The 12,792-nt window shown below is 47.5% G+C and overlaps 1 protein-coding gene across 1 annotated transcript in view; it reads left to right on the top strand.

Moving 5' to 3' along the window:
• The first annotated feature begins 1,314 nt into the window (after window positions 1–1,314).
• Window positions 1,315–12,792, top strand: part of PLXND1 (plexin D1) — a 212,728-nt gene continuing 201,250 nt past the window's right edge. Inside the window, exons 1-3 of the mRNA XM_015425233.1 lie at window positions 1,315–2,138; window positions 2,241–2,571; window positions 2,620–2,853. Coding sequence (XP_015280719.1) covers window positions 1,315–2,138; window positions 2,241–2,571; window positions 2,620–2,853 — 1,389 coding nt within the window. The remainder of the gene's footprint in view (window positions 2,139–2,240; window positions 2,572–2,619; window positions 2,854–12,792) is intronic.

Raw genomic sequence — 12,792 nt, 5'->3', positions numbered from 1 at the left:
CCCTGCAAAATATGCAGGTACTGGGGATTTGTATAGAAGTTTTTCTGGTCTTTGTCTTTATGCCATAGTAATTTTGAACATCTGTGGTTATAGCTACCACCACTATGCTGACAACAATTTATGGAGCGCCAACTAGTGTATCAGGTACATCTACTGAGAATAAACACCCTGCTCTCAAAAGAAGGATGGTCAAAGTGGGGTTCCTTCAACATCAAGGCAAGAAGCCAACCTGGCCTTGCAGTTTCTTAGGTGAAAAGAAGATCCCAAGACTGTGAACTTGGCAAGGCATTAACGGTCTGACAGATTAATTGAAGCACCCTCTCACTGTGTGGTGCCAATGGCTGAAACACAGTGGGACTGAACTAATTTCTCCCCTCCCTCATCTTACATGCTTGGCATACTTGTCCTCTTAATTTATTCCTGACCCCCAAACCCCAGACAGCCTGACCTTCCATTCTTTGTTATCCTTTCTTGTAAAACCCCCTTTTTAATGAGGAGGGCAGCACTTCAAGAGGATTGAGAGTTAACTTGTTTTCATTGTGAGGAGGGGGGGGGAAGAGAAGAATGGCTATAACCAAAAGGTCAGTTAGTGCTGGATTGCCTGAAATTAATGTTGTTTGGTCAGAACTATTTTTACCGGAGTGCACTGTTGCTTTCTTTAGGTCTGGAGGAGAAAACTTTCTATCTCTTTCTCGCTCCCCCCCCCTTCAGGCTAGTTGGAGTCCCACACTCTCCCTTCCCTACCTAAAAAAAAAGCAAAGACAAGAGTTATTTGTTAGCAAAGGAGCCACTATCAAGAGCTGCTTCTTTGTCTTCTTGGCTGCTTCCACCTTTGCCTTCCAGCTTGGGGGGGGGGGGGGAATGGGTTTAACTTAATCATATCCACATGACAAACCCTAAATAAAAAAGAGTAATGCAAAAAAAGATAGTAGTAAAAGGGCGTCGGAGTAGTCGGAGAGCGGCGGTTGTCCTCAGGCAGCGGGGAGAGGGAGCGAGAGCTGTCAGACTTCGGGGAGGGCGGCAGCTTTCCTCAGACGTGCAATGTGAACTCCATCCGAGAGGCCGGTCCAGTAAGGAAGCAAAGGGCTGACGATCGCTCGCAACAAAGGCTCGGGACTTCCCTCTTGGCGTTCCACTGGAGCTGAGGCGTGTTAGAGCCGCGGCAGGAAACAGGTTTCCCTCCCTCCCTCCGTCTCTTTCGCGCGCGCTTATTTATTTATTTATTTATCCCCCCCCTCCCCGGGCGACTGCAAAAAGCCCCGCTTTGCCAAAAGAGCCTCATGCTCTGCGCCGAGCGGCAGCCCGGGAGGCAGGATGGTTCCGCGGGCTCGGAGAGGCGCTAGCCAGGTGCTGTCGCCGGATCGCCGCCGCGCTCTCTTCTGCCTCTTGCTCCTGCTGCTCCCGGCGCCCGGCGGCGGGCTGGAAGTGCAGCACAAGTTCGTCTCCGCCACCGCCACCAACAACTTCGCGCTGGACCGGTCGGGCAGCAGGATCTACCTGGCGGCCGTCAACAGGCTGTACCAGCTCTCGGGCCCCAACCTGACGCTGGAGGTGGAGGAGCAGGTGGGCCCCCGGGAGGACAACCCGCTGTGCCACGCGCCGCAGCTGCCCCAGGCGTCGTGCGAGCACGCCAGGAGGCCCACCGACAACTACAACAAGCTGCTGCAGCCGGACCCCGAGCAAGGCATCCTGGTGGTGTGCGGCTCGGTCTACCAGGGCTTCTGCCAGCTGCGCAGCATGGACAACATCTCCGTCGTGGCCGTCGCCTTCCCACCTGGGGCAGGCGGCGGAGACGACGGCGAGCAGGTCACGGTCTTCCCCAGCATGCTCAACGTGGCCGCCAACCACGCCAACGCCTCCACCGTCGGGCTGGTGCTCCAGCAGCCCGGGCAGGACCCGAGGCTGCTGGTGGCGGCCACTTACACGGGCTTGGGCAGCCCCTTCTTCCCGCGCAACCAGAGCCTGGAAGACCACCGCTTCGAGAACACGCCCGAGATCGCCATCCGCGCTCTCGACGCCCGCGGCGACCTGGCGCGGCTCTTCACCTTCGACATCAACCCTTCCGACGACAACATCTTCAAGATCAAGCAGGGCTCCAAGGAGCGCCACAGGCTCAGCTTTGTCCATGCCTTTCTGCACCGAGGAACCCAGCAGCAGCAGCAGCAGCCGGTGGCGGCGGTTCCTCGCCCTGAGAGAGAAAAGGGCGCCCACGGCGGACGGGGCTCCAAAGGTGCCCAACTCCCTCCGGACGGCCCCGTCCTTCCTTCGCCCCTTGGCCGCCCTGGGGGCTCTTACGCCTACTTGGCCCTCAACAGCGAGGCCAACGCGCGGGAAAAGGAGAGCCACTCGCAAAGCCTGCTGGCCCGCATCTGTCTGGGGGACTCGGCCGAGGCCACGACCCTCAATGGCAGCAGCGGCGGCGGCGGCCCCAACGGGGAGACCAAGAAGCTGACCGAGTCCTACATCCAGATGAGCCTGCAGTGTGGCGGCAAGGCCGGGTCTGGCGGGACAAAGGCCGGGGCGGCCGGCGGCGACCTCTTCAACCGGCTGGTGTCGGTGTTTCCCGCCAGCGCCGCCCTGCAGGTTAGCGCGGGAAGTCCTTCGCCGCCTCAGCTGGAGGAGTTGCTCTTCGGGGTCTTCGAGAAGGCCGCTTCCCCCGCCGGGTTTCCTGGGCCTGGTGGGCGACAGGCCCCGCCGCTCTCTGCGCTCTGTGTGTTCCGCTTCGCCGAGATCGAGGAGGCCATCAGGAAGGCCAGGCACTCGTGCTTCGTGGAGCCAGATTCTGGGCTGGTCACTGTGCTCGACAGCGTGGTGCAAGGCACCGGGCCTGCCTGCGAAAAGAGGAATATCCAGGTAGGTCGGAGGCAGAGGGGGAATCCCTGGTGGAGGCACTGAAGCCCAGAGGCATTCCTTGGGACTCCAAACGCCTTCAGCCCCACCTCCACTTGTTTGGTTCAGTGGTAGCGCTTTTGAGGGTTTATAAGGAGAGTGCCTCTGACCATGCCCAGACAGCAAGCCAGTTGCGTTAAGTGGAACCATCCTCTAAGCAAACTTGAGGCCTGGCATGGCTTCTTTTCAAATGTAGGTATTGAGGTGGGAAAGTGGGCTTTGTTTCTGGATTTGTTGGGAAATCTCTCCATAGTTAGCAAGCTACAAGTATGGAACGGGATTTTGGTGGGGATTGCTTTAGGGTGGTCAGGTCCCTCCTGACCACTGGTGGGGGATGGGGGGTAGAGTTGCCAGATCCAGGTTGGGAAACTCTTGGAGATATAGGGATGAAGACTGGGGAGAACAGGGACCTCAGTGGGGTACAATGCCATAGAGTTGACCCTCCGAAGCATCCATTTTCTCCAGAGGAACTTATCTTTGTAATCTGGAGTTGAGCTGTAATTCCAGGGGATCCCCATGTGCCCCCTAGAGGCTGGCATCCTTAGATTGCTTCCATCCTAAGGCAAGGTGTGGAAAGAATGATCAAGGAGGTTGACTCTCCTTCCCTGTGAAGAAAGGCTGAAAGCCTTGAGGCTTTTCAGTTTGGGAAAAGATGACTAAAGAGAGTACAACTGATGTTTGTAAAATGATTCCTTCTGTGAAAAATTGATACATTCTGGGCAGACAATAGAAAGTCGTCCTCACACAATGCATGATTAACATACAGAATCTGCCACCACAAGATGTGGGGATGACCACAGGTTTAGGTGGTGGGAAGACAAATTGATGGATAATATGAACATCAGGTGCTGTTAGAAACCTTCTGAGCATGCCCACAGTACTGTGATGAGGCACATTTAGAGGCATGTGCCTGTTGCTGACAAGTAGAGGGCAAACAGAAATGGCTGTTACCTTCACTAACTGCTTCCCAAAAGCATCTGGCAGGTCATTGTTGGAAGCAGAATGTTGGACAAGGTGGACATTTGATCTGATCCAGCAGGGCTCTTCTTTTAACCTTAAGAGGCAGATCCCCCTCATAAATCAGGAGTGTCAAAGAACTGCAGAACTGTCTGTGAACAGACTCCTAAGACAAAAACCACATCCCCTGAGAAGTGCTACTAATTAGATAAAGAGCAATGCATGAACTGGGAAAAATGTGAGAGAGTGGAAAAGAGAAACCTCTCTAATGTTCCTTGAAGCGGTCTCACAGTGGAGTGAGGCTAGCCCAGAATGTGATGTTTGGGGAGGGGGGGGGAATATGCTGCTATGTATCCTTTGACTGGATGTGACTCATCTGTGTTTTCTTTCTGCTATGCTGGTTCTGTAAATCTTGCTCAGGCAAAATTCCCATGATAGTCAATGCAGGCACTAGATGTAATACATTGTACTTAATGGGCCATCTCACTAACTTCTTAAAGTTTAGAAATTTACATCAAAGGAGTGTTGTATGTCCATACAAGTATGAAAGTTAACGATGTAAAGGACATGTTAATTAACTCAAAGTCTTTTGTAGCTGGTTGTTCAGTACTTCCCTTGTTTTGGTGTTTTCTCACAGAGGACCTTTTCATATGGACCGACTGCATCCTTGACATGAGTGGATACATGGGCCTCAATATGTTTTGAAGGGTTGATTTAGATCCCAGATACCTAACCTTTGTGGGGTTGATTCTCCATCCTAAATTAATAGCGAAGTTTTCTTGACTTTGTGTCATATCTATCTTCTTGTTGATGGTTAAATTTGCGGATGATACGAAGTGGCTAAATTTGCGGATGTTCAGGGTGGTGAAAACCAGTGAGGACTGTGAGGCACTCCAAAGGGATCTGTCAAGGATGGGCAAGTGGGTGTCAACATGGCAAATGGGGTTCAATGTGGCCAAGTGCAAGGTGATGCACATTGGAGCCAAAAATCCTAAATATAAATACACATTGATGGGGTCTGAACTGGCAGAGACTGATCAAGAGAGAGATCTTGGAGTTGTGGTAGGTAACTCACTCAAAATGTCGAGACAGTGTGTGACTGCAATAAAGAAGGCCAATGCTATGCTGGGGATTATTAGGAAGGGTATTGAAAACAGATCAGCCAGTATCATAATGCCCCTATATAAATCAATGGTGCGACCTCATTTGGAATACTGTGTGCAGTTCTGGTCACCACACCTTAAAAAGGATATTATAGCTTTGGAAAAAGTGCAGAAAGGGGCAACTCGAATGATAAAAGGGTTGGAACACTTTCCCTATGAGGAAGGGTTAAAGCGCTTAGGGCTCTTTAGCTTGGAGAAACGACGACTGAGGGGTGACATGATTGAGGTTTATAAGATTATGCATAGGAAAGAGCAGGTAGAGAAAGAGGTACTTTTCTCCCTTTCTCACAATACAAGAACTCGTGGGCACTCCATGAAATTGCTGAGCGGTCGGGTTAGAACGGATAAAAGGAAGTACTTCTTCACCCAAAGAGTGATTAACACATGGAATTCACTGCCACAGGAAGTGGTGGCGGCTACAAGCATGGACGGCTTCAAAAGGGAATTAGATAGGCATATGGAGCAGAGGTCCATCAGTGGCTATTAGCCACAAGGTATAGATAGGGGCTCTGGGGCAAGTGATGCTCTGTCTTCTTGGTGCTTGGGGGGGGGGGTCAACAGTGGGAGGGCTTCTAACGTCTTGGCCCCACTGGTGGACCTCCTGATGGCACTGGTATTTCTGGCCACTGTGTGATACAGAGTGTTGGACTGGATGGGCCTTTGGCCTGATCCAACATTGGCGTCTCTTATGTTCTTATGTTATAATTAAGCTCAGTTTCTTGAAGCTGATCTCTCTATATTTGTTGGGAGTATACATTATGAGGACTACATTCACAACCTTTATCTGTAATTTGCAATTATCCAACTAAAAACATGCTCAGATGAAATTCCCACCTTCCCCCCAGAACTTTACCTGAGGAAAAATTGGGTGCAGGCTTCCATTTCTCCCCTCACTGTTGAAGCAAATCAGTTACAAAACTGGGTGATCTTGTGTTTATTTGAATGCAGAGTATCACTGACCCTGCAACAGTACACCTGCTAGAACATGAGTTTCAGCAGTGCAATCCGAAACAGAGCTACTTCCTTTTAAGCCAATGGGTTCAATGGAAGGGTGTAGCTCTTGTTATGATGGAACTGTCAGTTACATAAAATCAAGGATATCCCAAATTCAAATAACTTAGAATTGTAAGAAGATAATTCTCTATCTGCTGTGAGGGGAGCAAGGGATGAGAGTGCAAAGTGGTGTGGACACATTCTTTCTGAAGTACAATTGGGGGGGGGGATACCACCTGATCATGTCCTAACGTTCTGATTTGTCTTCCATGAAGAATGGAATATGAACGTAACATTTGCACCTGAGTAGATTCAACATGGAGCTGCGGTGGCTCAAGTGGTTAAGATGCTGAACTGCAGGCTGTGGAAGGTCAGTAGTTCAGCAGTTCGAGACCCGGGTGCCGCAAGACGGAGTGAGCTCCCGTCTCTAGTTCCAGCTCCTGCCAACCTAGCAGTTCGAAAGCAAGAAACTGCAAGTAGATAAAAAGGTACCACTTCGGTGGGAAGGTAACAGCGTTTTGTGTGCCCTGGTGTTTAGTCATGCCGGCCACATGCCCACGGAAACGTCTTCGGACAGTGCTGGCTCTTCAGCTTTGAAATGGAGATGAGCACCGCAACCCTAGAGTCGGATTCGACTGGCTTTCGAGCAAGGGAACCTTTACCTTTACCTTTAGATTCAACATGTCATTAGGTTTCCTAATGCCAGCTACTTTAACATATTGCAAATTTTAGCAGGTATACGGTACACATTTAGTCAGTATCTGCTTGTATCCCAAGACATTTTGGACAAATTCATGTACATTACAAAAATATCACATCGAAAGCTATAGTGGCTTCTGGGTGCAGTATCTTTGTGTATGCATAGTGAAATAAAGGTGTACGTTTGCCTTATGGAGTACATGCTAAATGTTTGTAGTATATTTGCAATGTCTGTAGTACATGGAGTGTTTTCTAGAAGAATGGGAGAAACATAATAAGTCCAGTGATAAACTTTCCCCACAAAGTTTATTTCCATGTAGTACTGTGTCACATACTTATCTTGGGTGCACTGTGAAAGTAAATGGAATTTCTTTTCAGTTTACTGTGAAGCCAAATGTGCAGTAGTTATATGTGCACATGTAAACAAAGAATTTGACCCCTCTCTTTTATCAAGAAGTTCCTTTCTTCTCAAGTTTTCTGTCCCAAGTGAACCAGCGGTGACTCACAGTTTTGTTCTGCCCTCCCCCTTCTGCTCTTTGGGTGTTTCTCTCCACACAGACAGTGAGGGAAGGAAGCTGTAAGAATGTGTATTCCATTACAGTAGTTCTCTTCCCACATTCCCCTGCATACTCATGCAGTGGGATAGTGCTCAATGTGTAGAGTTCAGAGAGAAGGGGACACAGGCTGTCTTGTTTTACAGCTCTCAAAGTGAAAGTTTGTAATTGTCATGATTTGTTACAAGCACACATAAAATATTTATGTCAGCTGAATGCGCCTCTATTCCTTTCCCAAAACTTAAAATCACCTTAACGGTAGGATTACTTTGTTTTCTTCTCTTGAGAAAGACGCAGAGCACATTTCTGCTAGAATTGTAAAACATCTGTTTGATTTAACAGGCATGATAGACCATGAAAGTTTGATCTCTGCTCTTTTAACTTTCTACTGGCAACGTTAGAAAGCCTTCTTTTTCTGTTAACCAAAATGCATTTGGCATGGCAGATTCCATGCCGTGTCAAAATTTCTGCCCTCAGTGCAGTAACTCATATAACACTTTATGAAGGTTGAACTCTTTCTCATGCACAGGTTTTCAGCTGTTAGGGAGCCCTCTACCCAAAATAATTGGTAATTGGGTTGGTGTTTCAGTTAACTCCTTAGGGAAGAATGTGCTGAATATTATGTCCTTGTGCAGTCACATGTCCCACTGCAACCAATTTCAGCTGCAGTTCTGATTTTTACAGAGGCTGAACTGTTTGGTGTAGCTGAGGCCCTGGTTGCTTATCCTCTTTCAGAAATGGTCCTCCAGTTCTTTTCAGCATTTTAAATGGGGCTTAAGGGGAAGGAGGTACTCTACTCAAAGTTTTATTTGAAATACTAGACCATGCAACTAACTCTAATATTGATGCATAGTGGTCACAGCTATAATAATGAGGCATTAATAACTTAGATAAGTTTAAGCACGTCATATCCTTAGTATACTTTGTAAGAAAGATAAGTTTACATTAATTGTCATAACAGGGCTGGAAATGAAAGCACAGAGTTAAGTGTCAGTATTAGGGATGGGCATGAACCAAGAAACAGACCGTGGTTTGAGCACGAACCAGGTTGGTTTGTGGTTCGTTTTGAACCAGTTCGTTTGGTCATGTTGTTCCCAAATCCAAAAATGAACTGCCCTTTTCCTGCTGGGGTTCGTTTGGTTTGTTAGACTGGTTCATTTTCCAGATAGCCTGATGCTGATTCAGTCAATTCCTAGGCAGCCCTGGGGGTGGACTTGTGGAAAGCCCTAGAAATACACATAACAGTTGTCCATAGCTTGATTGACAGCTCTGGGAGCCAGCCACGGAGCTCCCATCCTGTTCTGTGGAAGCAGATTGTATATATACCACACACTGATTCAGCTGCTTTCACTTTATAGCAGAAAGAGAGAGGAGTTAGTTGTCTTGTGAGGGTGAGTTAGGAAGAACTGCTTGCTGCTTGGCTGATATAAGGGGAGGCTAGAGGTCAGCTTTTCTGGGGGCACCTGCTTTGAGGGGCTATAACTCAGACATACCAAATCCAATCTTTGCCAAACTTGGAGGGTGAGTGGAGGATAGCCTGCTGAAGACTCTATGTGAGTTTGGCATTTCTAACTCACAAGGGGGCTGTTCCACCACCTCCCAAACTCACAAACCAAATGAACCATTAACCGGTTTGGGCAATGGGAAAAGTTCTTGAAAGTTCATGGTTCATGTAATCAAATGAACCACAAACCACCATATTCCCAGTTTGTGCCCATCCCTAGTCAGCATAGATTAAGGGACAAACTACACATTACATAGAGTTGTATGAAATTTTCCATGGATTGTTATGTTTTAAGCAAAAAATCTATGCGAGGCTGCAGTTGGGAGAATAGGTTCGATAGGTGGCTAGGAGATTATGTTTAAACCTTAATCCTGGTAGGGGAAACAATAAGGATACCTGTGTTTTTTTCTTAGTAGTTGGAACAAAAATGGCCTGGTGGAATTTTAAGTATGAGGAAAAGAAAAGGAATTATATGTTCTCTCTTCTGCTGCTTTTCCAATCAAATTTGTAGATTCCTTCAACAAGTATAAGGAAAGTTGGTCTGTAGTTTGGCCTTCGGTCTAAAGCTTGAATTAAAAAAGGAAGGAATGATCAGTTTGAAGTTTGAGGTGTTACATACTGTTGTGAGATGTGGAAAAATTTCTGTGCAAGTGCAGCCTTTTTGCGATTTAGTTGGTTATGTTAAGAAGTATTTTAAAGCTTCAAAATGCTTTAGGGTTGTTCTTACAGTATATGGCCCATCATTTTTCATTCGAACCTAGAGCCCGAAGGCTGGTATACCAAGAGATTTATTTGAAAGTAGGTTCCATGGATATTAATGGGACCTATTTCCAATTCAATTGGTTTAGGAACTGAATATAAGTTACTGTGAGGCCTTTGAAAGTAACACCCGTAAAATTTAATAGATTTAAGAGCAGAACTCAGTATCTCATCTAGTTGTCATAGCAATTAGAAATTCTTTGACAATTACACAGTTTCATATGCAAGAGTCCTTAGCTTGTTTTCAGTACCTGGAAGAATCATATTATTAAAATACAAATGCAGACCTGTGAGATTTTGTAGAAAGGGGAGAGATGTCTGCTACCATGAACTGGGGCCAAGTTTGTATTTCAATAACAAAAGGTTTTGGGAATACTACATTATTTTCTTTTAATTGTTAAAAAAAATCAAGTAGGCAATAACATGTGCAGCCCAATCCTAACACTCCATCTCAGCTTTGCCAGTGCTGGTATGGTCCTGGCATACCACCTTCTGCAAGAGGGTAAATACACAAAAGAAAACCCTTCAATAAAGTACAGAGAACATAGCAGTTGCACTGGAGACCATAGCAACAACACTAGAAGCCACCAGTCATGGAGTGAATTGCTGATTAAACTCCCACGACAAGTAGATGGAGGTCCCGGTCACACGGGCCGGAAAATGTGGGGAGGAAGCGTGGCTGTTTGCCCCAGAGCAAAATAACGCGCGGCCGCCCGATCACACGTCCCATCGAGGTCCCGTGGTTAGGGGGTGAGGTGCCGATCACACGGCTATCCTGCAGCGCGGCAAAGAAGCAGCGCCACGCGATCACACCAGCAATAGCTAGGCGCCGTTTCCATGGCAAACGGGTTTTTTTAAAACCAAAGTTGTTTGCGCATCCTGCGGAGACTTGGGGAAAAACAACAACCCTTGTTTGCGACAGAACATCGGTGGGCGCTGGATACCATGAAATTCCACCGGAAACGCGATCAGACGCCCGCCCTTGCCCCGCGATTTCCAGAAACCAGTACCTCCTAAGTACTGGTTTTTTACTCTGCATCTTCAGTGGAAAGCCATGGGTTAGCCACGGGAGCACTACGCTTCCCAGATGTTGCGGTGTGATCGCGCCCGGAAAATCCGCCTATCATCCGTATCTTTAGCGCGGCAACTGCTCCGTGTGAATGGGGCCGGAGATAGTCAATGTGCATGCTAATACAGCCGCTTACTCTCCCCAACATCAGGGCTGCCACTGCTCATATGCAGAACACAGCTTTTGTTCTTTCCATTGGTCTGTTCTGTGTATGAAGGGTGATGGGTTGGCTTCAAGGAGGCATGGCTACATCAGCGCATACTGGCTGGCTGTCCCCATGGGGTTCTGATCCTGCGAGGCAATAGGCATAGAGGTTTAGTCCCCTGTAGCAAAGAGTAGAGCTGCTGTCAGTCACCTAGGACTGTAGTTTTGCTTCTTGTACCTCCCACTTTGTGCTAACAGTACAGTGGTATCGTACCAGCGTATCTGCAAGCCCCACCTCGCCCCCATTTCTGCTCTGGGTACTTACTGCTAGCAACTGTTGAGGCAAGTAAGGGTGTTGAGGAAAAACGCAGAGTAAATATATGGGGGAACAGTTACAGTAGTCACAGTCTGAGGCAGGATCTCCTTCGCTTTTGCTTATCTATATGGGGTACATTGACCTTGTACGTTCAGCTGGAGGAGTGGAGGCTCTCTTTTTGTTTCCATGTCCTCTGGATCTAAGCAAACCAGTCTTAGCAATATGCTTCAACAATAAATAAATAAATAAATGTCTGCTCTCCCCTTACACTGTTTGTGCAAAGTGGTCTCTTTTGTGCAAAGGGTTTTTTTTGACATGGATTCAGGTACAGTCCCATGTCATGCATGCTGTCATCTGCCCTTTCTGGCTTAGGTTTATATGATGATTAGGAGGGCTCTGATAGGTTACAGACCTAGTTGCTAGCAAGGGCTGGAAGCAAGGTGGGAGGCTTGGAAGGGGGACTTTTATTTTTACTCTTCCTGCGTTCCATGTGAATAGTTAAAACTGCACCAGGGTTCTTTGTGATCTGTTATGACCAGGGGTCATTTCGTAGAAAAAGAGGTGCAGGAGCTCATTAGCATAACTCATTAGTGTAACTTATTTGCATATGCCACACCCCCTGACATCACCGGAAGTGTGTCAGAAGGCAACACCCACCGCTCAGGCTCCACTGGACTGTTTTGGATTACTAGCTATTGGGGGGGGGAACGTGCAGATCTGTCCTCGCAGAGGAGGGAGAGCTTCTACCTGAACAAAACTTGGTCTTAAAGGTGCCACTGGACTGTTTTGGACCGGGGGGTGGGGGTGGGGCTCTGCAGCATACCTGGCTGCTTCTTGCTCCGACTGAGGGCTGCTGGGAGCCATGGATGGAGCTTGTTGCATGTGCCCACCCCCTGGGCTCTTTACTGCCGGAGCTCCGCTCCTGTGCACTCCTGCAGGAAATGACCCCTGGTTATGACACACTAGGGGCATGACTGGTGCTGGTGTTGCACTGTCCAGCTCAGCACCCACACAGTTTGGTGCTGGCCTATCTCCAGATATGCTGGTGTATCTTCAGGATATGCCACCTTAAGCCGTTCGGAAACAAGGTTTAGGATACTGTTGTAAAACTATTAGGAAATAACATTAAAAATTTAACATGGTTAGCAACAAAACAAAGTCCTCTGAAACTTTCCCACCATTTGAGATCAAAATGTTAAAATAGTTACACATACACTGTCTGTGTACAGAGAGAAGGAGAGAGATAAGGACGATGTCAGAGAGACTGTAAATTCTAAATAAGCACAAGTCAAAGAATGTTTACCTGACCTGGGATAAAATATGTTGGGAACTTCAGTATATTCTAGGGAAAAGTGACAGAATATTTAGAAATCAGCTGAACTAGTTTGGCCTCTACCCACTTTAACCTGGTGGGTGGGCTTTTCTATCAGTAAAATATTCCAGTCTACTGATGCTTAAAGGAGAGAGACTCTGCTTTCCAATGTCACTAGTCTGACTGCCTTTAAAAGATACAACACTAAGTCTTTCTGAGTGGCATACTTATCCTTTATATCAACAACAGTAAGTAGGCATAACACTGGGTCCCTGGGAGCATAGTCCCCAACAGTCTTCCTCATTTTATTCAAAATCCCCCAACATATGAAATTTCAGAGCAACTCCATTATGTGTAGTAGAATGTACCTTTGTTCTTAAAACCCCTCCACCTTTGACCAGTTACATTCAATACAGCACACTGAGACAGGGGC

This window comes from Gekko japonicus, unplaced genomic scaffold (assembly GCF_001447785.1).
Source record: "Gekko japonicus isolate JY-2015 unplaced genomic scaffold, Gekko_japonicus_V1.1 scaffold2, whole genome shotgun sequence".
In the NCBI taxonomy this organism is placed as follows: domain Eukaryota; kingdom Metazoa; phylum Chordata; class Lepidosauria; order Squamata; family Gekkonidae; genus Gekko; species Gekko japonicus.
Note: the sequence above shows the minus strand (reverse complement) of the source record. Positions and strands in the feature narration are given on the sequence as shown.